Source organism: Acomys minous (genome assembly GCF_964271855.1).
Source record: "Acomys minous genome assembly, chromosome: 16".
Taxonomy (NCBI): Eukaryota; Metazoa; Chordata; class Mammalia; order Rodentia; family Muridae; genus Acomys; species Acomys minous.
Window position 1 is genome coordinate 58,534,537 of NC_140498.1, and position 27,080 is coordinate 58,561,616.

The window sequence follows — 27,080 nt, forward strand, 5'->3', positions numbered from 1 at the left end:
CAGAGAAGGAGAAGGAGCGAGAAGATTCCACCACATCGCCACAGTTAGTATGAGGCCAGGCAGAACAATTCAGTCAGAAACTGAGAAAAGCCAGATTGAATCAGTCAGCTTGGAGAGGAGTTTGAGGCAGAACAGGCATGTTGATCTAGCCAGCAAGAATTCAGAACCAACTAGAAAGGGTGAGCTTATTCAGCAGTAAGTCTCAGAGGCTGAAAACATTCCTGGCCTAGATTAGATTGTATGCAGGCTAGAAGCTTCCAGGACTAGGCCTACGTTAGCAGAGGGAGGCAGAAAACATCAGAGAGAACAATTACATCAGGAGAATAAAAGATGCTTTAACTAGCGTGCCAGGCCTTAATGTTGGTTGTAACCCTGTAACGCCCCATGGAGCAGCTTGTTAGAGGTCTGTTCTCTGATGAGGCCTGGTGGCTGGCTGTAAATCAGAGCTGTCTCCTTTATGATGGTTTGGAGGCAAATATCTGCACACTCCTGGTGAACAGAGCAAACATGTGTATCCTAGCACGCTAATCTCTAACAGGCCTGGTTAGCACACTGCTCATCTGTGGGGTGTTGTAGAGCAGTCCTCCTCAGCTAAATTCTACTTGGTGTCACTTACTGTGTCCTAAGCGATAGTAAATCCTTTACAGGGGTTCCTGGCCAAGGCTTCTTGTTCCAGGTCCGACCTTTTTAGTTATATACTAACTAGGGTTAGGGTTAGGGTTAGGGTTAGGGTTAGGGTTAGGGTTAGGGTTTGATTGAATTTTAGTATCGCTTGTGGCTGTCCTCCAAGAGCCAACTGGTCTGTCCCCCCACCCACCCACCCCCTGCATAGCCTGAGGGAGGACAGGCCACATCGGCCCCTCAGCCACTTGCTCCTCCCCTTTGTGGACAGTGACCTTGTGCTCACAGCTTCAGGATTTCTGAGCTTCTCTGAGCTCCCCTCACAACACTCACTAGGAATTTCTGCCTCTACCTCCTGGCTAGCTTGCTTGCAAAGCCCGTTACTAACTTGCAGTGGAGTTATCAGTCTGTCCCACACGTTGGAAGGGTGCCCGGAATATTAACAATTAAAGAAAGATTTTAGGAAACAAAAGGGTTTGGGTTTTTGTTGTGGTTTTGTTTGTTTGTTTTGTGGCTTCGTGCTGGATTCAGGTAAACCGTAGCTATTTTTACCTGGTAGGTATGAGACAAGCCTTGGAGGACACAGTTAATATCTTCCTCAGTTGGAAGGTGAAAAACAAACAAACAAACAAAGCAAAACAAAAAACGGCTGCATTAGTAAAGGAGATGATGCTGTGGTTTCTGGTTTGTACCTTTTTTGGGGGTTGCTTATGGAACCATTTGCAGCTGCAGTCTTTCTGGAGGTAGTGCTTTACCAGAGAGGACTTTGTGTACCTAGAACCTCTCCACTTCCTGTTTTATGTGTCCACTTTCTTAGGGTTGGCAGGTTTCCTTCTCTTGCTTCCCCCCTTTACAGTAGAAAAAGGTTTTTTTTGTTTGTTTGTTTGCTTGCTTTTCTGAATCAGCTTGCTGGCCAGACTTCTTATTTTTTGTGTTTTTAGCTGATGGGCTGTAGTGGATGTAAACATGTTTCTGTTTTGATTCCAAGTGTGGGGTGTGAATTGGCTTTTGGGTTTGGGCTTTGCTTCTTATTGTTTGGCTATTCGTCTAGAGAACCTCTCCAGAGAAAGCTTTGAGGCTCAGGTCGCTGCTGCTCCAGGTTCCAGCTGCTGCTCTGGGTTGGGGCTGCTGCGGTTGCAGTCACCTTTGCTGACTTGCTGGTTTGCTGTTTAATGGGTCTGCTGGAATCCTGACTAAAAAGAGTGGAATTGCTCCAAGGCACGGAGTCTAAAAAGGTCTACTTCTGTTCCCATTAACCTCCTTTCTCTCCCATCTAGGGTAGGTGGGTTGGAAGGGAGGTGTAAGCATTAAAGAACCCCAAATAAAGTAGGTTTGAAAAAGTTCAAAGCCTGAAATGGACATTGAAGTTAGGTGCTTGTACATATCAAGTATTTGCTTTTGTCCTGACCTTCACTACATCTCAGCTTTCCACCTTTGGCAGAGGGCGTCATTTCTTCTACCAGGATGGCCTGTGTTCATGACATTCAGCCTGTCTGATTCTCCTGCTATATTGGACTACAGGTGTTTAACCTTTGCACCATCATTGTGTATTCTTTTAATTTTGTAAAAAATTAATAATTTTGCATGGGTCTTTTGCTTGATTGTATGAGTGGACACCATGTGTATGTGATGTGGCAGATGTCAGAAGATGGTGTTGTATGCCTGGAACTGTAGGTACCAATGGTGGTGAAGCACTAAGTGACAGCTGGGAAATGAAGCAGGGTCTTCTACAACATCCAGAAGAGCAGTTAACTGTTTTGTTTTATCCTGTTTTTTCTTTCTTTCTTTTTTTTTTGTTTCGATTAGCATTTATTCATCAGTCAACACTTTAGTAACGTCTCAAAAATGGATTCCTTCGTAAGAAGATTTTATTAGCTGTACATTTTAAACTAGGGTACTCCCGTTTTCTGGAAGACAAATACAGAACTAGTGTGAATGTGCAGTTCTTTGAAAGAAATTCCAGTGAGACCTGAGTTTTGTCTTTTTGGTTTTTTTAATGGGTTTTTGTTGTTGTTGTTGTTGTTGTTGTCATTGTTGTTTGGTGGTTTCTTTTTTCATAGACTTTTGCTGTGTATCCTGGATATCCTTGAACTTAGTACATAGACTAAGCTGTCCCCAAGTTCATAGAGATTCATCTGCCTCTGATTGCTAGGAGTAAAGATGCGAGCCACCAACCCAGCTGGTACATCCTCTGCTCAAGTTAGAAACTGTTGATGTGGTTTCTCTGATGAATACTCAATACAATTAATCTCTCTGTATTTTCTCTGAATATCTGCACTTCAGTTGGAATTTTATTCCATGGCCCCAGAATTGGGAAGTGTGTCTTCCCCTTCTGTTTCCTCCCAAGATGGCTTGTTGATAATGCTAGAGCTTCTGTGTTATGGATAAATGTGCAAAGCACACAGAATAATGTGAACGTAGTCTCAATGAACGTAGTTACCCATTCTAACACACATGCACATGGGATATTTTGGGATTTAGTGACCTATGTAGATGTTCATGTGAACTTCACTTGGGAGGAATGGGCTTTTCTGGATCCTTCTCAGAAATGTCTCAACAAAGATGTGATGCTGAAAAGCTGCAGGCACCTCCCTGTTGTGGTAGGAATGTGAGTTTTCCTTCATGTTCTAAATAGAGGAGTATTTCTTGGTTATCTATGCTCTTTTGTGATTTAGATTCTGGAAAGGAAGAAAGTGGTAAATAAATCAGGCGTGGTTATAAGGTTCACTGAAGATGGAAATTTGTAATGTCTATTATTTCCAAATATATTTTATACATGTTCTAGTACTGTATAATTGGACACACTTGAAGGCAACAATATTGAAGAATCATGTCAAAGTTCAAGACAAAAGGGAAAGTAATTTTCACGTGCAAGCTAATACAAATGTCCCTCTAAAGGATTATAATGTGGTCCAGAAATCTCAGGACATACAACGCCATTAATCAGTGTCTGATTAAATGTATTGATGATGTTTATGTTTAACAAAATCACATACCTCATTGTAAGGTAGCTTATCAGTGTTTGCAAGTCGGAATATCACATATCCTGCTCTACTTCCAACTAGAAGCAGGTGGTGGTGGGCCTCGGCTGCACCTGGAGCCCCTCGTGCGGCTGTGCCTTACAGACCCTCGTCAGAACATACAAAGATAGATGAGATACCTAAGTCAAGACAGCGGCATTTAACAGCTGGATTTCTCTGCGTGAGTAGTCCATCAGTCCTTCTTCTGTCGTTTGTTCTTCTATTTAGTTGCTCCAAGTTGTAACACAAGGAAGGATCAGACGTGGAGGAGACACAAAACAGACACGATAACAGAGACAATAGTAACTGTACGGCGCTCTCTCTCTCTCTCTCTCTCTCTCTCTCTCTCTCTCTCTCTCTCTCTCTCTCTCTCTCCCTCCCTCCCTCCCTCCCTCCCCCTCTCTCTTTCTCTCTCTCTCTCAGCCGAAGCCTGGGAACGTGACCCAGACAAGCTTGGGAAAGTGACCCAGAAAAAATTGAAGGCCAGTTTCAGTTTCTGAGATAAACAATTTCAACTAAGGTAAACAATTCTCAGAAAATTACCATCTGGAAATTCCCTGGAAACTCCCCAACACCCCTCCTTGCCAAGAATAGCCCCCAAGACCCACGACCCCTTCAATAGCCAATAACATTTAGCCAATCACCCCTAGCGACCACCAGAGCCAATCCTAACATAGGGCACACAGCCCCTCCTAACCTTTGCGGTTTTAGCCTTTAAAAGTAGCCTGTAACAGTGACTCGGGGTGCCTCCGCCCCTCGAGTGAGTGCTGAGGTCCCCTGACGGGCATCAGCAATAAACCTTGTGCTTTTGCATCAACACTGTGGTCCTCTAGTGGTCTCTCACGACGACCACCTACCCGAGTGGACTCTAGGGTCCAACATAACAAATTAGTGTCACACAGAGGTTTCAGCAGTCCCACTAGGGGAACTGAAAGATAGGAGGCTGTTTCAGGGGCCTCCTTGCATAACCCCGGGACTGCCTGGAGCCCTGGGGAATCCTTGTCATTGTCAGTGCCAAGGTGCTGGGCTACACTGAAGTGTCAGACTCTCAGCATCACCAGAGGGCATCTCCCCGGCTCCAAGGCAAGTCAGAAAATAACTGATGGTGTAGTACCCAGATCGCCCAGATCTCAAGACCCCTGAAAAGACCACCGGGACTCGATACCGATGCAACATACACAGGGTCCTGTATTACAAGGGCTCGAGCTTGGACCACAATCCTTCCTGATGCAACAGGATAGGAGAGTGGCACAGAGCTTCAAGGGCAATTGGCTCGTAAAAGTAAAAAACCCCAGCTCTCAGGAGGCAGAGGCAGGCAGATTGCTGTGAGTTCAAAACCAGCCTGGCCTACAAAGTGAGTCCAGGACAGGCAAGATAACACAGAGAAAGCCTGTCTCCAAAAAAAAAAAAATATATATATATATATATATATATATATATATATATATATATATATATGGGGGGGGGGAGAAGATGGGAGGGGAGGTTGTGGGTCACAGGAATGTCAACCTTTAGGCAGGTTGGATGGAGCCTGGATCTCAAGGGGAAGTTTTTTTGTTTTTGTTTTTTTGTTTTTTATCTCAGAGGAACATTGGACGCTGATTGCTCCAGTGGACTTTTTGGAGACTGCCGGCAGGTGCAGTTTACAGCTGTACACGGTGACTCCCAGAATGCAGGGAGAAGTAAGGGTCACCTAGAGGACAAATTATTGCAGAACATACACACCATAGCATTAGTTACAGAACATACAGAACATGGCATTAGTTTGGTCCTTGCATGGGCTCTGGCTGGACTCCAAATTACCTGGAAATATCTGACGGGGCCTCGGAACATCTCCTAGTTGCCTGAATGGGGGTGTACAAACACGGTCAGGTTCTCCCCTTTCTTCAGATAATGTACAACTTAATCAGAATCCAGGAGCCAACAGGAAGCTAGCTATTTAAAAATAAAAAATTTAAAAAACTTGCTGTTTTCCTCCAAGTATTTCATTCATCTTGGGAGGCTGCAGGGTGGAATGCATTTCCCGGGTACCTTGGGTCAGCCGGGTCAGCCATCTCTAACCAAGAGATGGAACTTGCTCAGGCCAATTCTGCTAGCTGGAACGGCCCCAGTGACCCTTTGCAGGGGTTTATAAGCACAAATCCTTTAGGCAGCTGTACTCTCCCATGAGGCTTTGTTATTTCCAAAGAACTACAATTCCCAGCAACTGTACATTCCCATGTGGCATTGTTTCCAAAGAACTACACTTCCCAGCATTCCAAGAAGTTACCAGGCTTCTGAGCTGGTGAGGCTTAGAAGTTAATTGTAGGAATTACATATGCATGCTTTCCACCTTTATTTCAGGAGGAAGAAGGGTGCGTGGCTACCGAGTGTTGCAAGGGGAGTTCAGACAAGCTCTAAAGTCACGATGTAGTGAATTCAGTGTCACTGCCCACAAAGGCGAGGAGCAGGCTGTTGAGCAGTGGTCGGTCCTCCCGGGGGCTGAGTGGGAAGACAGACAAGTAGGCTATTGATGCGAATCTGCATATCTGGAAAACATCTGGCTCTGGAATGGAAGTTTAGGTCAAAAACCACTATACGGTGTCCCTTCAACACACTCTAACGCTAAGGAGGTGTTCAAGACTCACTAGCCAATCAGAACCTCAATGCGGGCCTGCGGTTGTGGGAGGCGTGTTCTTCCCGGGTCGTGCTGCAGGTTCAGTTCAGTAGCTGCTGAGCTTGCACGCTTCTGTTTGATGTTCTGTGAGCGTGGTTGCTGGGCGCTCAAAGTGGAGCGCAGGCATGCTCCGAAGCAGCAACATGGTGAGCACGGGGTCTTTGCCCACAACGGGGAGCAGGTGGCTGAGCTGGTGTTGTGGGTCTTTTCCTGGCTCCGGGGTAAACAGCCGCGAGATGGAGCCAGCCCCCTGTATGGTCCCTTTTAGTGCTAGTCACTCCTAAGACTTGGCGATGGTCTCTGAATAACTTCACCAAGGGAGCTGAGTCTCCATAAAGCATTTGAAGCCGGGGGCTGTGTGTAGAAACATCCATGGCAAGATGCGAAACTGCAAGAGCCCTAGTTTCTCTAGTGTGTTCCACAAGTTCTGCCCTTAACATTTAACACTTAGGTGTAAGATCCATTTGGAGTTAATTTTGTGGAGTCTGTAAAAGGCGTCTCCTGTGTTGGGTAGCACTCCAGTATTAAGCTGTGATGTAGAAGAGTAAAATTGATGCTGTAAAGGATTTACCATCGCTTAGGACACACTAAGTGACACCAAGTAGACTTTAGCTGAGGGAGGACATGTGGGGTTTTAAAAGGCTCAGAGGTTGGGAGCGTTGAGTTGCCCCTGTTGCTTTTGTGGGCCTGTCTGGAGTTGTTGGAGTTTGTTTTGTTTTGTTTTGCTTTGCTTTGTTTTGTTTTTTACTATATCCTACTGGTTGGTACAGAAGCAGCTCTCCTCTTTGAGGAGGAGGCAAAGACTCCCTTTCTTAGCTGTAAGGAGACCCAGTCCGTGACAGATCTGAAGTACTACTGCTGCCGCCAGGGAGTTGATTTGTCCTTGAAGATTAAGTCTGGTTTGGGTCACCTGCTGGAGATCCTGGATGAACTGTGAAGAAAACTGATGATAACAATGTTAGAGAAAGTCAAGCCGGGCGTGGTGGCGCACTCCTTTAATCCCAGCACTCGGGAGACAGAGGCAGGCGGATTGCTGTGAGTTCGAGGCCAGCCTGGTCTACAAAGTGAGTCTAGGTCAGGCAAGGCTACAGAGAAACCCTGTCTCGAAAAACTAAAAATAAACAAACAAACAAACAAACACAAAAACAATGTTAGAGAAAGTTGCCAGTCTGCTGCGCCAGTGCCAATACCCTCTGTAATTCCTGTAGTGGCCAGGAGGCCCAAGATTAGAACTTCCTTTTTATTATGCCAGGCACATCTGGAGTCCACAGCTGGAATCAGTAGGGGCTCTTTTCCGTGTCGCACCCCCAGCTTGGGGAAGAGAAATGCTATCATGCAAACGCTCGAGCAGCTAGCAGGTAGGTGAGGGTGGACTTGAATACCACAATGGCCTCTAGGACCCTGGGGCTGAGAGGAGGTATGGAGGAGTGTGGTTTTGTTGCAGCCTACGGAACTTAACGCCTCTACAGAATGTGTCCCAGGTGCCTTAAAACAGTTTTCCATGGCAAAGAGGGTGATATGAAAAAGGTGGGGAACACCATGGCAACACCCGGGGCAGGGCAGCTGGTGAATGGCGAGGGAAGGTTCTGTGACAGGATCCCTGAAGAAGCCGGGGTCTTTTCATATAGATAAAGGAGGGTTGGTTTGTTTGGTTGTTTATTTGGTTGGTTTTGGTTTTATCCAGACAGGGTTTCTCTGTGTAGCCTTGGCTGTCCTGGACTTGCTTTGTAATCCAGGCTGGCCTCGAACTCACACAGATCCACCTGCCTCTGCCTCCCAGAGTGCTGGGATTACAGGTGTGCACCACTGTGCCTGGCTAGGTGTTTTGTTGTTGGTTTGGTTTGGTTTGGTTTTGGTTTTGGTTTTACTATCAGCTGGTATTGGCAAGACCAGTATATCTGTCTGGCCACTTTATAATAACTTTCTGTCTGGTCCAAGAGGAAACAAACAAAAAGGTTGTGAAATGAAGAAGGAGGGGTGGACGGGGGCGATGATGATTCTAATCGTCTGCTGACAACCTGCCACAGAGCAATTTTTCCAACCCTGTTTGCAGAGACTGTTATGACTGATGGTTTGTTGAGCCTCAAAATCCCCATATGTAAGAGTTACCACGGACAGAAACAAACAAGAAGGACAGGAGGGAAAATCCATCTCCATTCCCGTAGGGTCAAGCGCAGCTGCCAGAGTGAAGCCTCTTTCTTCTAGAACTGGAGACAAGCTGGTTGGTGTTGGCGTCCTCGGAAACGTAAGGGAGCAGGGTCCTGTTGGAGTTGATGTGTAGGAAGGGAAATTATCGCGAGGTGCGGGGAGTAAAGGGTTGAGGTGAGATAGGTGAATCTAATGAAGGAGCCCTCAGGCTTAGCAGCTGTGGGGATCAGAAGAGTAACCCTGAAGGAGCCCTGCCATTTGGGGGTGTAGGGGTGAGGGCGCTGGTCCAGAGGGGAGAGGAGGACCTGATCTCCAGGTCGGCAGGAGATGGACAGACGTTAGTGTATGGCCGTAGTAGACAGTGGCCAGTGACGTTCCGTAGTAGGGAGCGGAGATGACAGATCAGGGAGAGGCGAGGGTCTGGATGAAAGACCAGGAGTCAGAATGGTTGTCTGGACGTGAGCTCAAAGGGCGAGAAGGGAAGAGGTCGTTTGAGGAGAGCCTTAGCCTGAAAAGGGCCAGAGGCAAGTGCTTTACCCAATCGCGTTCCTGTGACAGTTTGAGAAAAATGTTTTCAAAGGACCAGATAGTTTATTTTCCCTGAGGCCCGGAGGCGGTGTAGGATATGAAAATACAAAGAGATGTTGAGGCCTTAGATAGGGTCTGGGAAACCTGGGAGGTGAATCCAGGACCATTGTCTGACTGGAGGGAGCTGGGGATGCCAAACCCAAGGATGATGTCACAGAGGAGGAGATCACAGACTCTCTGAGCCCTTGTGTTGCTGATGGGGAATTCATTCACCCACCCTGAGAAGGTGTCCACCAAGACCAGAAGGCACCGGGCACGTTTGACTGTGGGCTTGTGGGTAAAGTCAAGTTCCCAGTTCGTCCCAGGAAAAGAGCCTCCGGCCTTGTGGTTAGGAAAAGGGGTGGGGGGCTGCAGTGTCTGGAGCTGGAGTCTGACATCTGGCAGATTTGACAAGAGGCAGTAAGAGTCCTTAAGAATCGTAAGTCCTCAGGGGTGGGCTGCAGGTGGGTCTTAGCAAAGTGAGACAAGGCGTGGCTGTTAGGACGAAAGAGCTGGCGCACATGGGGCAGAACTGGAAGAGTGACAAGGGGGGTGCAGGCCGTAGTGCAAGGATGGCCTGTGGGGGGTGGAATGAGTCTAGGCCTCCGAGGGACAGAGTTCTAGCTGCCTTGTCAGCTCCGTTATCTCCCTGAGAGATGGTGGGATTGTTGGTCTGGTGGGACGGGCAGGGGACAATTCCAGCAGCTGTGGAGAGACAGAGGCTTTTAGCGTTACTGATCCTTCCTTTGTTGTAAGTAGCCCACACTCTCTTCAGATGGCACCGTGGGACAGGAGGACATGAAAGGCACATTGAGGGTCTGTGTAGGTGTTTAGGGATTGTCCCTGTGTTAATTGGAAAGCATGGGTAAGAGCTGTTAGTTCAGCCTGCTGATTCGTGGTGTGGTCAGGGAGGGCCTGCGCCTCAACAACCTCAGTATCTGACACTATGGCATAGCCAGCCTTTCAGGTTCCCTTGTCCACAAAGGAGCTGCCATCTGTGTACGAGGTATAGCTGACCCAGGGCAATGTGTCCTCCTGTATGTGCGAGGTGTGGGGCAATAGTTTCTCAAAGGTTTCAATGCAGGAATGAGGTGGAGAGCAGTCAGCATCAGGTCGGGGGAAATTTTTGAGCTATTAAGAGGTGGGCATGGTTGGAAAGTAAGTGTAGCGCCTTCTGCTAGTGCCACCCGGACAGAAAGAGCTCTGGAGGGAGGTAGAGTTTGTAAGCATTTATACATACATAAGCAGAAAAATGTTAATTCAGGACTTGGCTGTTCTGGCCAGAGATCATATCCAAAGATCTTATAGGTTTGTGTGATCATCCAGCTGGAATACAAACATGCCTTTAATCCAGGAGACAGAGGCGAACAGATCTGAGTTCAAGGCCAGCCTGGTATAGAGCAAGTATCAGGTAAAGAAAAGCTTAGATCCAGGCACGGTGGTACACGCCTTTAATCCCAAACAAAGATGAAATTAGTTTGTACAAGGAAGCACCCATGCTTGAAAGTGATGTCTAATTGAGTGGCAGGAAAGGTGACGAATCAGAGAAGATTTGACAGAAGAAGATACGCCCAACTCTCAGGAGAAGAAAGGGGAAAGGGAAGCTACTTAACAGACAGTTTTTCACAGGAGAGGAGGCAGTTTTACCAGGACAGTAATAGAGAGATAGGTTACAGAGAGAGAGCTCAGGTGAAGACGGAACAGGCCAGAAAATGAAAAGAAGCCAGAAGATTAGAGCAGATTGCTGAGTTAGGCCAAGCAGAGCAATTCCAGGCCGAGAGAGAAGCCAGGTGAAATAAATCACCTGGGAGAAGCGTTTGAGCCGGGACAGCTGAGGTGAACCAGGTGGCCCAGAGCTCAGAAAGAACAAGTAAGGGTGAGCTTATTAAGCAGTAAGTCTCAGAGGCTGAAAACTTTCTAGGCCCAGGTTAGATTGTATGGAGGCTAGAAGCTTCCAGGCCTAGGCCTAGGCCAGCAGAAGGAGGCAGTAAGCCTCCCAGACAACAACGGAGCCAGCAGAATAAAATTACTTTTACACATTAAGAGGCGGGGCCGGTTGTGGGAGGAGAAGATAGAAGGAGGTGACCTGAAGGTTAGTGGTTTTGGATTTGCGAATAAGGAGCTCAGCAGCAGCTAAAGCGTGTATGCGGGGTTGCAATCCCTGCGTAGTCAGCTCTAGTGTCTTTGACAGGTATGCTACGGGTGCAGAGGAGGGTCCCAGCTGCTGACCCAGGATCTCAAGGACATATCCCTCTTTTTCTGTGATGTCGAGGGAGAACCCCAACCTACAGGTGGCACCCAACATGGGGCACGAACCCATGACTCTGAGACCTGTAGGCTTCCCTTTTCCAAACCTACTTTATTTGGGGTTCTTTAATGCAGATAACTCCCTTCCAACCCACCTACCCTAGATGGGAGAAAAAAAGAGGTTTATAGGAGCAGGAGAAGTAGACCTGTTGAATTCAGTTCCTGGGAGTGATTCCTTTTGGCATAGTCAGCAGGATTTCAGCAAACCAGCAATCCCACCAAAGTTGCTGCTGGAATCTGGAACAGCAGCTGAAGCCCAGAGCCTCAAAGCCTTCATTGGCGTGGTTCTCTCTAGAAGCTTCTTGAAGTGGAGCAATGAACAGCCAAACAATACCAAGACCCAAAAAGCCCCAGCCTCCTGTTGTGGGTGTGCGTGCGCACGTGCACGTGTGTGTCTGTGTGTGTGTGTATAAATATATATATATCCTCTCAGAGCGCGCGCGCGCACATGTATGTGTGTGTATGTATGTGTGTGTGTGTGTGTGTGTGTGTGTATAAATATATATATATATATATATCCTCTCAGAGTCTGTACTATGATGTGTTTCAGCTGGCAAAAACCAAGCCCCCAATAAAATGGTTTGACTTCGACATGGATAAACGTCACCTGTTCTCTCACAAGTCTGTTCCCCATCCCATATTTGGGATCAAAACAAAAACATGTTTACATTCACTACACCACTACACTCCTCTTTAGTAGAGGGGACTCTTAGAGACTGGATTGGCTGTTTTCTAACTAAGGTAATGGCTTTGTGGGTTGGGGTAATTGATAGTCCCAAGCAGGGGACCCGAGGGGTGGACAGTTGGACCTTAGAAGGTGTGACGCTATAGCCCCGGCAGGACAAGGCATTTAGAAGAGCGGGGTTAGTTCGGCTAATTTGTAGGGATGGACTGCAGAGGAGAAGGTCATCTACATGCTCTATAAGTTCAGAGTTAGGGGCCTGGCGTGGTGGCACACGCCTTTAATCCCAGCACTTGGGAGGCAGAGGCTGGCAGGTCGCTGTGAGTTCGAGGCCAGCCTGGTCTACAAAGTGAGTCCAGGACAGCCAAGGCTACACAGAGAAACCTTGTCTCAAAAAACCAAGAAGAAATAAGTTCAGAGTTAGGGAAAGATAGATTAGAGCCCAGGGCCTCTCCACACAGGTGTGGGCAACTGGGGGACCCCTGGGTGAGTTGGGTAGATAAGTGGGCCAGGGTCAGTCTAGGTGAAAGCAAAAATGTTTTGTGACTGGGTGTCAAGGGGGATGGAGAAGGATTCATCCCTGAGATCCAGGACTGAGAGATGGGAGGTCTCCGAGGGGAGAGGGGATGTGAATGGCTAAGGGTTAGCCATGCCGCACTGCAGAACTGAGCTGGAGATCCTGAACCAGGTGCTAGGTACCACTGGGCTTCTTAACTGTAAGCGTATGGGTATTAAAGGGGGAAGAAGCAGGGCAAAGACAGGGTTTTTTTCCCCTTGGGAGGTCAGAGATAATAATAGGCTTCAGTCTCCTGAGGCTCTGGAGAGAAAGTGGGTACTGAGCTTGGGTGATATACCTGCTAAGGTCCTATAGTTGGAGGACCACAGGAGAATGGTGCTTAGCAACAGAGGTGTTCTGTACATCCCAGAATTGGTCCACCTGAGAGGCAAAGGAAATGATGTGTTAGAACCAGTACGTGGGTAGCGAGGAGGAGGAGGAGGAAGAGGAGGAGGAGGAGGAGGAGGAGGAGGAGAGGAACTGCTGGCGAGCTAGGGATCAGGCGAATAGGGGAAGCAAAGGAAACAGAGGCTCCCACTCTGGCTAGAATGTCCCTTCCCAATAAGGGCCCGGGACAGACTGGCAGCACTAAAGAAGAGTGGGTGAGGGGAACACCCTGGAAAATGCAGTCAAGTGGTGGGGTCTGGTGAAGTCGGTAAGGCTGTCCCACTACCCCTACACAGGGAAAGGAGGAGAGGCGGGTACCCAAAACTCTGTAAGGACCGAGGAAGTGGCTCCAGCGTCCAGAAGGAAGGAGATGACTACCCGAGGCTCCCTGTCAGAGGTGGCCGTGGTCAGGCCAGGGGAGCTGGGCACCTTCAGTTGTCCATGGCCAGGCCTAGGGAGATTGGCTGGAGGAGGGAGATCTGGGAGTCATGTCCCTGTGCTATGGGGGACCCAGGGGCGACCAACAGATGAAAATCCCTCTTGAAGGCACTTTGGTCATGGCTCTGGTGGTTTGTTGGGTTTAGGAGAGCCCTGGACCCAGTGACTCGGCTGGCCACATTTGAAACAGGGGCCTGGTGGTATTTTTGCTTGTGGGCCTTTTCATCTCTCCATTGGTACACCTTAAAGGCCAGTGCTAAGACTTCTGCCTGTGAAGTTAGGGGTTCTCTCTCCAAGTGCTTAAGCTTGGCCCTAATGCCATGGGAACTCTGGGAAAAGAGGCTATTGGGGCCAAGTGTGACTGCAAAGGTGTGTAAGCTTAGAAGCCTTAAGTTGGGTGCTAGGTGTAGGAATCTGAGGTTCCCCAGAAGGCGTCCCAGTGGGGAGCTTGGAGGTATGGACAAAGACACTGTTCCCATGGTGAGGAGAGGAGCCACAAACCTGAGCCCAAGGTGTCCCAAGGACACAGGTAGGACTACAACAGGTCAGGTGGACACGGTTCACCTAGAACTAGAATGAGAGAGACAGAGAGAGAGAGAGAGAGAGAGAGAGAGAGAGAGAGAGAGAGAGAGAGAAGGAAGAGGAAGAGGAGTGAAGAAACCATACTGGTAGAAGAGAAAGCCTTGCCCAGGGGGAAAAGGTCCCAATGATGATCTGGAAAAAGGGCTGGCGACGGCTGACTGCCAGGCTATGACGACTGCCTGAGCTCCCTTGCCTCGTAAGGCTCAAGGACCACCAGGCCCGTTTCAAATGTGGAATTCGAGCATAATCCAAAAAGGCAATTAACCAAAAAGGCAAACAGACGGCTGCAACAAGCTAGTGGGTTACACGGTGTCTTTTCATAAAACCTGAATGCTTCTAATCTATGTAGCCATTACATAGGTTCCTAATGAGTTCAGAATGACAAAGGTCGACAGGGCCTAAAGGTTAACAGGGTCCAAGAAGTTACAACAAGATATACGTCTTTTCACAAGTTAACTCCTGGCAACACCCAGCCTGCCTCAAGGAAGATGATGAGCATCAAAGAACCCCCTTATGGAGTTAGCTTCAAATGTGGCAAACAAGCCACTGGGGAAAATGTCCTCGTTTCTGCCACCAACAGAATTCTGCCTAAAAATGGGCAAGTTTCGATGCAGGCAGAGTCGACCACTGAACTCTGTCAGGACAGGGTAAGCAAGTCCTCAATAGTTCCTGCCTTGCAAATATGTCTGTCAGAGATATTGGGCCAGAAGGCTGAAGATGATGCTCTAATGTGATAGAGAGTGTTGGGTGACTGTGCAGGCAGTAAACTGTCTCAGTCATATTTTCACTTTGGAAGCTGCTAACCTGCACTTCCGGTTCACTCAGGTATTTAAGTTTTATCCCTTCTCAAGTCTCTGATGGGGTTGAAGACCAGATAGTTTAGTCTTACAATTAAGCTTAGTAGGTTAGGGGTTAAGATGTTTTTAGATTAAGATAGATGTTTTAAGTTAATAGAGATATGATAGATATTGATCTACATTCAGACATTTAGACTTAAGATAGGAAAGATGTTTACTTCAAGTTTGCCAAATACAAACAGCCAAATCACTATGAATGTAACATTTATATAATTCCTGATTGTCTCATGGTTCTGCCTGCTGTGTGCAGTTTATTTTATTCATGTGTAATAATATAAGTATTATCATTAATATTAAAAAAGAAACATTAAAAAAGATATATGTCTTTTCAGTTAGGACTGACCTGGCTATACATTATCCAGCTATCTTTTAATTTATATTGAGTTCAGGACAATAATTTTATTGGTCTTACATTCCAAGATATAAAATAAATTTAGAATGACAATATTTTATGCCATATGATGACAGGTATAAGGGATTACAATGAAACATATATATTTTGACATTAAGGTTTATACTTAATTAGACATTTCTTAGTAGCCCCATTAAAATTTAGGTCCATGAGAAGTTTAAACCAACTTGCATAGAGTGAAAGCTTATCTGGGACCGTAAATCTGACTCAGGCCTGTCTCCTAGTAAGGCATCTGGAGGTCCACAAAAGCATTTACCGCAGCAATAAATTCTCCATCAACTATTTAACTTCTAAAATTGTTTGAATCAAATCAGGAATTCCATAATCAGGAATTCGTTTATCTGAACAACAAGTGCATCGTGTAGGAAGTTTGTCCAATCAGAGTGGGTAAATACACAGAAAGCGAGGGTTCACACAAATGCCAGATTTTTTTTTTTTTGAGAGATGCAGCAACAATGAGAAGAAGGGCGTCAGAGACTGGAAGCAACGCTGGAGTGAATCTCGGTACAGACCTTGCAAGACCCTGGGCTCCCTCCCAGAAAGCCTGCAAGCCTACTGAACTTCCCCAAGGCACTGGCTCTTGGCAGAGAAGGGCCTTCCTCTGGACTGGAAGCCTAAGAAGGTGTGCTAAGTATAACACTCCAACCTACTGTGGCAAAGTGGTTCCCAGTGCCAGGAAAGAACTTTAAACAAAACCGGCTACAACTATTGCCCCGACACGTGGGACAGTCAACGGGAGACCCTAGAAATGGAGGGGAAGGGGGACAAGGAGGGGAGCGAGAAATGAAGTCAAGTCTGGAAATTTCTGATCAAGACTCGTATATTGAAAGTCCTCACAGAGCTTTTATGGGGTTACTGGGGCATGGGTATTTGCGTAAGCGAGGGTCGCTATGGATACCTAACTGTGAAATGCCCCAGCAGGTGTCTACCTTTACAGCTGCTATAACCACAGAAGGGGGAGAAATTACAGAGAGAGGGAAGTTGTAAAAGATCTGGTTAGTCAAGAGAAAGTTCCCGGAACTGCCGCTCGTGGGCAGCTGGCCTTTATCTGACTTTACCAGTAGTCTTACTGGAAAAACTAGTGTGTAGCCAGAATGGGGCAGCTCTTACTGTGAGCTCGCGGGTCTTAAGACCATTCCCCCACAACTATAGTCCAAATGTGGCAGGGTTTATCACATTTAGAAGCCAGACTTGACGGGATCACCCGTATTGTGCTGGTCCTGGAAACAAGAACAAAAATATTTAAAGTCATGAATTCTTCCTCTGTGGTTTCAGTTCAGCACTGTCCCAGCCATCTGTGTTTGGCAGCCTCAGAGTCCCGGTGAGGAGACTGTGAGAGTTCATTGCATGAAGCTGTGAGGATGAAGCCTGAGTTGCATTTTGAGATCACAGGATGTGAAGACCTGAGGATGACACATCTGCCATGGAGAGATGCATATAGGGAATAGAAGTAACCAAAGTAAGGGATGTATAAGAAGTTGGAGGGCCAGGGCCATCTAAGCCTTTTGATACCGAAGCTCTGTGTTTCTGGACAGAGCTACAGGAGTCGGTGTGTTCCCTGCTTGGTTTCTTGCCTTGGTCCAGTCTTCACTGTGTACGTATTTCTCTCTATTAAAACGGAAGGGGTATGCTGTGTCATTGTATTTTGGAAAGATAACTTGTTTTCTGGTTTTACAAGGTGTGGCAAAGAGGAGATTGTCTTGAGTATCAGAAGAGACTTTGGACGTTTGAACAGTGTTGGGGCTGTTGCAGACTTAGGGTCACTGAAGTTAGACTAACTGCATTTTCATCATGGGATGACCGTGAGCCTCTAGTGAGCAGGCTCAGAATGTAGTGGGTGGAATCAGAAAGCTGTCAGATAGGATGATGTCTTTGAGCACTCGTCTCTCCTTTTTGGCTTTCTTTGGGGAGCTTATGGAAGCTTTTGTAGGAGGAGCCTTTCTGGTTTTGTTTTGCTGTTGAAATTGGGGATGAGATTTGAGTATCTATACATTCAACCCATTCCCTGTTCTTGATGTCTGCTGTGCTGTGGTTGAAATTGATCAGTCAGCTTCCTTCTCATGCTGTCATGACTTCCCCATTATAGACTCTGTCCCTAAATCACATAAGATACAGTAGAGGCAGTTGCTATTCAACCCTAAGCTGTTTTGCTAGCATGATGTTTTTAATTTTGTTGCTTTTGGTTTTTGATTTTGAAGATTAAGTTTCTCTGTGTAGCCCTTGCTGTCCTGAAAGTAGGTATGTAGACCAGGCAGGCCTTGACCTTAGAGATCCACTTGACTCTGGCTCCAGAGTGCTGGGATTTGATGTGGGCCAGCATGCCTGGCTTTTTCCATTTTTATATTATGGCTATGTTTTTGTACACGTAAACCATATGCTGTTGTCCTAAGCTACACCCACATCGTGAATTTTGAAATTTGGTAGCGCATATTCTATTTTTTGTAGGTTTTGAACTTTTTCAAACGTACTTTTTTTGGGGTTCTTTAATGCTTATACCTCCCTTCCAACACACCTACTCTAGATAGGAGAAAAAAAGAGGTTAATGGGAACAGGAGAAGTAGACCTTTTTACACTCAGTTCCTTGGAGTGATCGTAGTCAGGATTTCAGTAGACCTGTTAAACAGCAAACCAGCAATTCAGCAAAGGTGGCTGCAGCTGCAGCAGCTGGAATCTGGAGCTACACCTGGAGCTCAGAACCTTGATGCATTCTCTCTATGGAAGTCTCAAAGTGGAGTGGTGAATAGCCAAATATTAGGAAGCAATGCCAGAACCAAAAAGCCAAGCCTCTTGTTTTGCTCTGTGTGTGTGTGTGTGTGTGTGTGTGTGTGTGTGTGTGTGTGTGTGTGTGTGAGAGAGAGAGAGAGAGAGAGAGAGAGAGAGAGAGAGAGAGAGAGAGAGAGAGAGAGAGAGAGTCCGTACCAGGATTTTTAGCAGTTGGCAAAGACCATGCCCCCACAAGAGGCAGTTCCTCCTCTAGTGGAAAAACATCATGTGTTCTTGCAAAAGTCTTTCCAGCAGACAAACACTGCACACCCTTATAAAAGTCTGTTTTACATCCCACACTTGGGATCAAAACAGAAATGTGTTTATATCCACTACAATTTCTCAGGATGGCATATATTTACAACATCAACACTGCCAAAGCCTTCTTTGCCACTGAATTGCAGGTGCTTGACATTCTTTCTACCTGTTATGTTTCTTTTTGATGTTTTTTAATGAATATGGGAATTTTGTCTGTATGCATGAATATGCATCTCATGTGTGCCGAGCCCTCACAGTAGTCAGACTCAAAACTCCTGACCGCGGAATAATGGGCAGTTGCAAGCCCCTGTGTAAGCACTGGCAATTGAACCCAGTTATTTGCTTGATTGGCAGGAACTCTTCCCTGCTGGGCCACCTCTCTTGCCCTCTATTGCTTTTTTTTTTTTAATCAACATTTACACTGCTGATATTTTCATCTGTCCATTTGTGACTGTTTAAAACATGCATTCTCTTTTAGTAAGATGCTACTAATGTTGCAGTTCAAACTGGAGCATGTCAGGTTTCTTTAATATTAATACAGAACTAGAGTGAATGTATAACTCTTTGTAAAACTTCAGTGAAAACCTCTGAGTTCTTTTTTTCCTCTGGGGGTGGGAGGCGTTGGTTAATTTTTTTTTCAGGGGAGTCAGGGTCATAATATGTACCTCTGGCTGTCCTGGAACTCATTGCATCAACCAGGCTGTCATCAACTCAATGAAATACACCTGCCTCTGCCTCCTAAGTGCTGGGATTAAAGGCGTGAGCCAATACATCCAACTCATAGTTAATAATTATTCATACAATCTTTCTGATGTGTGCTCAGTACTTTTGATCTGTTTTCTCCCCCCCCTCCATGTCTGTTAATTGGCAATTCTCTTGGAAGGCTATATCAAAGAATTCAGCAATGACAGAGATGAACCTCAGTATTCAGTTTCCTTCTAAAATGACTTGGTGACTACCTGAGAACTTCTGTGTCAGGCAATAAGTGGGGTAAGCACTAGAATTCTATGAATATATTGTCAATGTAGTACACATTTACATGTTGTCAGTGTTGTGATTTCTCTTGTATAGATGTATGGGATGTTCCAGGATGCAGTGACCTATGATGATGTGCATGTGAACTTCACTCAGGAAGAGTGGGCTTTGCTGAATCCTTCTCAGAAGAGTCTCTACAAAAATGTGATGCTGGAGACCTACAGGAATCTCAGTGCTATAGGTAAGACAATGAATTTTCTTTCCCTTTTTAAAATAAGGGGGAAACTGATTTTTGGTTATTGATGCTTTTCTGCATTTTTAATTGAGAATGAGGAACAATGAGTTGAATAAATCAGGCATGGTTCTAAGGTTCACTGAAGATAGATACTTAAAATTTTGCCTAACTTCCAATAATATATCATAAGTTTTCTGGTACTATATTTTAGGCTACAATTGGGAAGATGATAATTTTGAAGATAATTATCAAAGTTCTAGAAGACATGGAAGGTAATTTTCATGTGCAAGCTAACAGGAATATGCTTCTGTGGAAATTTGTGTGTGTCCTGGGAGTTTTAAAGAAAAGCAACAACATTAAAAAAAAAAAAAAGCACTGCTTTAACTGTATTGATGATTATTAAATTCTCATAAAACCATGTACCTCAATGGCAGGACTCAGATTTGATTTTGCAAAGCATTCCTCTAAGAAGGAAGATAAGGAAACAATGCCTTATCATTTGTCACTGTTTATGTCATAGCCCCATTAGAGCTCTGGTGTAGAATTGCCAGTCTGTTTAGTCTCATGTCACTCAGAACTGCAAAGTGTACACATTGAATATAGGTGATAAGTCTATGTCCAAAGCCTTCTAATAAGCAACCGGCCCACAGTAAAGCTGGTGTTTCTCATAGCTGTCGTTACGTTGCTGAGTTTAGTGAGAGGGGCCGTGTAGGAGAGTCAAGAGTGTTGTTGTGGAGGAACCTTAACCCGCATCCCACATGTCTACGAGGAGCAAGATGTCAAACTGGGTGAATGTAGTGTGGAAACCTTTATCTGCTATTCTTCTTTTAATGGTTATAGCATATGTCACAATGGATGCAAGCCATGTGAGCACAGGGATATTGAAGCAAGCCACGTACCTCTCCATCTTCCAGAACAATTAGAAGATATGCTCCTACTCTGAGTAGACTTTCAGAATGTGATGTAAGGTTACAATTAATTGGTTTTCCAACTTCACTGGGACTACATCCACAAACTCACACTGCAGAAAATCCCTATGAATACTAGGAATGTGGAAATCCTTTTGTCTTTTCTCTTTGCAAGTATATTATAGGAAAATTTATGAATGCAATCAGTATGGTAAAGCTCTTAGTTCTTCCATTTCTCTTCAAATATATGAAAAACCTATAGAAAAATGATGCTGTAAATGTGAGCTATGTAATAAATGCTCTTGCTATCACAGGTATCTTCAAAGATGAAGAACAATGCATAATAAAGGGGAATGCCATGAATGTAAACAAAGTGATAAAACCTCTTTACAGTTAGACCAAATTGTAAAATTAATTCATATAGATAAAAATATTTATCAGTGTAATTGATGTTGTAAAGCTGTCACATGTGCCAATTATCTTTGCAGGCATCAAAGAAGTCAGACTGGAAAGAAGCCCTATGAATGTAAACAATGTGGGAAAGGCTTTGCCTATCATAATTGTCTTCAAAAACATGAAAAACTTCACACTGGAGAGAAACCCTATGAAGTTATTCAATATGGTGAAGCCTTTGCACATCACAGTCATCTCCAGACACATAAGAGAACACATATTGAAAAGAAACTTTATGAATGTAAGCAGTGTGGTAAAGACTTCGGCTGTCCCAGTCATCTCCTAATACATGAAAGAACACATACTGGAGAGAAGCCCTATGAATGTGAGCAATGTGGGAAAGCCTTTCCAGATCATGGTCATCTCAGAATACATAAAAGAACACACACTGGAGAGAAACCTTATAAATGTAGTCAATGTGGTAAAGCCTTTGCATGTCACAGTAATCTCCGAATTCATAAAAGAACACACACTGGAGAGAAACCCTATCAATGTCATCAATGTGGTAAAGCCTTTACATGTGACAGTAATCTCCGATCACATAAAAGAACACACACTGGAGAGAAACCCTATGAATGTAACCAATGTGGTAAAGATTTTGCATGTAACAGTCATCTCCTAATACATAAAAGGACACATACTGGAGAGAAACCCTACAAATGTAATCATTGTGATAAAGCCTTTTCACAAGACATTTCTTTACGAAGACATAAAAGAACACACACTGGAGAGAAACCGTATGAATGTCATCAATGTGGTAAAGCCTTTGCATGTCACAGTTATCTCCGAATACATAAAAGAACACATACCGGCGAGAAACCCTATGAATGTAATCAATGTGGTAAAGCCTTTGCATGTCACAGTATTCTCCGAACACATAAAAAGACACATACTGGAGAGAAACCTTTTGAATGTACCCAATGTGGTAAAGCCTTTACACGTTACAATAGTCTCCGAATACATAAAAGAACACACACCGGAGAAAAACCTTATGAATGTAATCAATGCGATAAAGCCTTTTCACAACAAGGTCATCTCAGGGTTCATGAAAGAACACACACTGGAGAAAAACCCTATAAATGTAATCAATGTGGTAAAGCCTTTGCACGTCAAAATCACCTTCAAAGTCATGAAAGAATCCATACTGGAGAGAAACCTTACAAGTGTGACCAATGTAATAAAGCCTTTTCACAACAAAATAATCTACAAATACATAAAAGAACACATAACTGCATATAGCAAAGTGAAGAAATGACTAAGTTTACTGCCTGAACAGTCACCCAACACTCTCTTTAACATTGGAGCATCATCTTCGGCTTCTGGCCTAATATCTCTGGCAGACATATTTGCGAGGTGGGAACTATTAAGGACTTGCTTACCCTGTCTTGGCAGAGTTCGGTGGTCGACTCTGCCTGTATCTAAGCTTGCCCATTTTAAGGCAGAATTCTGTCTGTGGCGGAAACGAGGACATTTTTTCCCAGTGCTTGGTTTGCCACATTTGAAGCTAACTCCATAAGGAGGCTCTTTGATGTTGGTCATCTTCTTTGAGGAAGGCTGGTTGTTAAGGCAACATTTTCTAAATCTTCCCAAATGATACCCAATCAACTAGGAAGGGTTGATTTTTCTGACTTCAAGCCTACACGCTTGCTTTCTGTTACATGAGCCAATTCATGATGTAGAGAAATGCTGTAGGTAAGCCTTTAGGTGCCTCAACACCTGAGTTCAGGAATGAATGCTTAGCCAAGAAGAATAGTCATGAGTGAAAGTTATGTTTGTAGTGATACGTTTTCATTTTAATTATGCAGTGTCACTGTGTCTTTGTGCATATATGAACATGTGCATGCTGGTTCCGAAGAAGATTAGAACTTTGGATCTTCTTGTATCAAGGATTACAAGAAGTTGTCTAGAGTCTGACAGTGGTCCTGGGAATGAACTTGTCTTGACTGCTTGGCCGTATCTTTAGATATTTTAGTATATTTTCATTATATATCATCTTGATGTGAGGAAGTAGGAAAGAACTCATACAAGAGAAAAACTTCTCATGTAAACAAGTCAGTAACAACTTTAGATATCATAGTTGTCTTCAATTTTTAAAAAAAAAATCTCATTTCATCTCTTTTTCATCATAGCCTTGAAGGAAGTGAACTGTTCGCCATGCTCATTAAAGTGTAATGGTGGAAACCACCTAGTGGGGCTGTGGTTTGTATTTTGAAACATTTGAAGCATTGCAGTTTGCTGTATGTGTGACAAGTCTGCTTACAGAAGTTATTAGGCCGTTTTTATATTCCTTGTGTGGCTTCTGCTTGTTTTCTATTCTGCGTTCACGTGGTGATAGGTTTTTCCGCTGCAGTGTCCAGAGTGGACTCCCCGTTATCTACGTGGTCTAGTGTTTACATGTATCGGGCAGTGCATGGTCATCATTTTCAAGTCAGAGTGTCTCTGAAAGAGCAGTAGGTGGTTAGTTGTTCCTGGTTTTATTTTTCAGATTTTCGCAGATTTCCTTGAGATGAGGATGTTTGTTATCCAGCAATCCTTGGGTGTCAGTCATTGGTCAAGGCTGCATTTTAACTCTTGATTCTCATGTGTCAGCTTCCTGAGTTCACGTCCAATGGTAGAAGATGTGCCCCAGTGTGTCCTGTTTTGTCAACATGTCTTAATAATGTTGATGTTAAAATGCTTAATAGAAGGGAATATAAAAAACATTAACTACCTCATGTGTGTATCCAAACCAGCATTTTCATCTCTCTGATAGAGATGTAATGAAATAAGATGATAAGCAATCAACTGCATATCTCACAACGTAGGGTGGTTGTTGTGGATATGCATATATCATTTGACGTTCCATGCCTCTTCATGTTCCCATTTGGTACTTTGTCTTGAAGTATTGCTTTCTAAGGTACTTACCTATAGATGCTAGATACTATAACAGCAATGAGATTTACCTCATTATGAACAATACTGTAACAGCAAAAAATGTGTGTATGTGTAATGTTATTATGGGGTGTCAGGCCATGACAGATATGTGGCAATTTGTGGGGTCTATTTGGCCTTTTTGGGGGGGGGGTGTTTGAGACAGAGTTTCGCTGTGTAGCCTTGGCTGTCCTGGACTCACATTGTAGACCAGGCTGTCCTCAAACTCACAGTGATCTGCCTGTCTCCGCCTCCTGAAGGTGTGTGCCACCATGCCTGGCATTATTTGGCCATTTTTATATGATGATCAAGGTCAGTTCCAGCTTGAACACCACAGACATTTTCCACTGAGTCATCTCAGTGATGCTCAAATAATACTAGTTGAATCATTACATCAGTAAAATATTGTCTTCTTTTCAGATTGTAAATATATTGTCACCCCAAGATGGAGGAAATCAGGAAAATTTGAAATAATAAATTTAATTTCCAAATGAAAATGATGTACTGCTACCTTTTTTGATTGTGTTAGTTTATACTTAAGACTAAACACATTTTTTGTAACACTTTCTCAGAAACACAGCTGGATGCCAGAGAATTGTCTCAGTGAGTAAATTGGTTGCTGCTAAGCCTGTTGACCTGATTTCAATGTCTGGGAGACCCATATTACTCCTACAAATGTTCATCTGATTTCTCTACTTGGACTGTGGCATGTGCACACTCACATACCAGCACATGCATAAATAGTGTTTAAACACAAATAAGGGCCCATGAAGTCACTTGAACCAAATGACTTCCTGGCACTTGGGAGACAGAGGTAGAGGCAGGTGCAACTCTCCCTTGCAACTGGGAGAATTAGCCTCAGGCAGAAATGAGGTCCCTAATTGCATATCCAATGCAAAGTGTTCGTCCATGAAACTATACAGAAATTACTCAGCAAGTTTTATTCATATATTACATATACATAAAAGGAAGAAATTGGAAGGGAAGAATTTGAAAAGAAATGGAGAAAAAACAAGGACAGGATAAAATGATGTAATATATTTTAATTAACATGTATAAAATAATTTTTTAAGTGTCTGGAGAGACAGCGCAACAGGTAAAATAACTGAAGGCACAGGTTCCATTTCAGAAGCCTCCTGGTAGCTGACTAGCTCCTGTAACTCCAGGGACAAGGGATCTGATCCTCCCTTCTAGCCTCTGAAGGTCCTGCACACAGACACATGCATATACTTGAAATAAAAATAAAGCTTAAAAATGGAATTCTCTATAGTAATGTCATAGCCATGATACAGACAGCAGTCAAAGTTAGTCAAAATTAACTACTGGTAATGCATAGAAGCAGCTGTGGCCTTCACTTGAAATAGCCTGCTCTGAGGCCAAGGCAGCCTTTTTCTAATAACTGCGACCACAGTGCTGATAGATGATTTTTACTTGATATTTTATGTATTTGTGGGTTTTTTATACCTTTTTGTGTATGAGAATTGTGGCACTGAAAAAAATCTTTTAAATTTATCTTTTAGATCATAATATATGATTTAGAAGATAGTTTTGCTCTGTAAATCTCCGTGTGCCTTAGAGGCTGGGCTTGCCGTCTTCTGTCCATATTTAAGATGTTCCAAGTATAACCTGGGGCCTAAACCTAGAATAGACTTAGGGATGGCAGCATATATGGAATGCAAAATCTGTGCTAAGCTTGCACCTCTCATCATTAGCTGGAGCTGAGTTATGCTGTCATTAAAGAGATTTTCATTTATTCACCTCTTAGGTGTGGAGTGATTTATCCCTAGGATGGAATGTTCATTCTAGAACAGCTCCACCTCCAGCCTTGTAGGGAAATGTTTCTGAGACAAGATCTAAGAAACTCCGTTAACTCAGGTGGCCTTAATCCTAGTCTGTTGCTCCCTAGTGTCAATGGCTATATGAGAGGGGGTGGGGATCACTAGGCATGTGGGCTTCCTGGAAGGCAACTTAGTGTTTCTTGCAAGCTCTGCACTAGAGATAGGTCTGAGTCACTCAGAGACTGTGTCCCAGAATTGCTTCCTTCTGCTGACACCCCCTTTTTTTTTTATCCCGTATCTCTCAAAAATCTGGCATAATGTGAAAGGGGTACTTATTGAGCATTTACCCACTGTGGCTGAACAGGTCACCTACGAATCTTTATGAAGATGTACTGCTGTTCAGATGAGTTAATGATTTCATAATTTTATAGAATTCCTAATCTGATCCAAAAATTTTTTTTAGAAGTTAAGACGCTAGATTGTTGATAGAAAGCCTAAAGCTGCAATAAAAAACCTCTGTGGATACCAAGATGCCAGGTACATAAATCACACGAGAGAAAAGTTAGACCTGAGACAGATTTATTGTCCAAAAGGTAAACTTTCCTTTAAGTCAGTGTGTCTTGGTGTGCAGTAGGGCATCTAGAAATTATTGGTTTGAACTTTTCATGAACTGGTAGAACCAGAGACAGTTAAAGAAATTCTTAATGGGAAGACCTATAAACAGTTGTCTTGCCATATGCCCTTAACTATGGACTTTGTTAACACATGATATCAATTATTATTGCTCTGTACCTACCATGAATTTATTGGAATGCATCTTGTTTAGAATACCATGTAATCCATTATGCTAAATGCTGAGTAAGGACTCCATACTAAAGGGGGTATACATAGAACTGAATACATAAACATTGAGGCTCGCTAGAATTTGCTTCATCCATGAGCTGTAAATATGTATATAAGTCTGTGTGTCTGATTGTTTGTTTATGTGAATGTACAGACTGGTGCGATTGAAACAGCTGGGATACTAGAAGAACTAAAATTGTATTTCAGGGTTACCAGGACAAAGGTTAAGAAATGGGCCTACAGGAGATAATCTAGCCAGCTGCAGGGAGGAACCAGCAACCAGTCTTGTTGAATTCTTTCCACCCACAGGAGATAAGGTTGCTAGGAAACTGGCCCAGAGAGAGAGAGAAAGAGACAGAGACAGACACAGAGACACAGAGAGACAGTCAGAGACAGAGAGAGACAGAGAAACAGAGAGAGAGACAGAGACAGACAGAGAGCAAAGAAAAACAGAACCCTTTGTGATTTTGGCGCCCTCTCACAAACAACCAATTATATTAAAGCATAATAACCCTTTCATATCTCAACCAATTGGCACTAGCCTGGCTGGAACTCCCTTGCTTCAGGCACACTGGGAGGGAAAGGAACCTATAAATTTACCCTCAGCTCAGAGTTCGATGCTCTTTCTGGATATCACTGCATTGGTGATGGTCAGAGTCCAGCTCGAGTAGAAAATTAAAGGGCTCTATGTGTATTGCATTGGTATCGGGTCCTGGTGGTCTTT

The 27,080-nt window shown here is 44.2% G+C and overlaps 1 protein-coding gene and 1 long non-coding RNA gene across 7 annotated transcripts in view; one reads left to right on the forward strand and one right to left on the reverse strand.

Annotated features, from left to right (window-relative positions):
* Nucleotides 1-5,728, reverse strand: part of LOC311586039 — a 35,209-nt gene extending 29,481 nt beyond the window's left edge. The window contains exon 1 of the long non-coding RNA XR_014775445.1: nucleotides 5,445-5,728. This is a non-coding gene — a long non-coding RNA (uncharacterized lncRNA). The remainder of the gene's footprint in view (nucleotides 1-5,444) is intronic.
* A 582-nt stretch (nucleotides 5,729-6,310) lies between these two features.
* LOC311586008 (zinc finger protein 431-like) lies at nucleotides 6,311-23,009 on the forward strand. 6 transcript variants are annotated; one of them, XM_084761792.1, is made up of 8 exons: nucleotides 6,311-6,443; nucleotides 15,678-15,855; nucleotides 16,509-16,827; nucleotides 19,138-19,244; nucleotides 19,326-19,470; nucleotides 19,676-19,736; nucleotides 20,305-20,427; nucleotides 20,861-23,009. In XM_084761792.1, coding segments are annotated over exons 7-8 (1,206 nt in total). In that variant the 5' UTR covers nucleotides 6,311-6,443; nucleotides 15,678-15,855; nucleotides 16,509-16,827; nucleotides 19,138-19,244; nucleotides 19,326-19,470; nucleotides 19,676-19,736; nucleotides 20,305-20,425; the 3' UTR covers nucleotides 22,065-23,009. The 6 variants fall into 6 exon arrangements, with proteins under 6 accessions (XP_084617918.1, XP_084617915.1, XP_084617916.1 ...); XM_084761789.1 differs by lacking the exon at nucleotides 20,305-20,427 and having other exon boundaries at nucleotides 15,676-15,855; XM_084761790.1 differs by lacking the exon at nucleotides 20,305-20,427 and having other exon boundaries at nucleotides 15,684-15,855.
* Nucleotides 23,010-27,080: the final 4,071 nt, after the last annotated feature.

Excerpts from the sequence above, each read along its gene's own strand:
- LOC311586008 (XM_084761788.1), top strand. The coding sequence starts at position 6,423 with ATGCTCCGAAGCAGCAACATG. Across the intron at positions 6,444-19,343 it reads TGCTCCGAAGCAGCAACATG|GATGCAGTGACCTATGATGA; the intron begins GTGAGCACGGGG and ends GGGATGTTCCAG. Across the intron at positions 19,737-20,860 it reads AGTTCTAGAAGACATGGAAG|GCATCAAAGAAGTCAGACTG; the intron begins GTAATTTTCATG and ends TTATCTTTGCAG.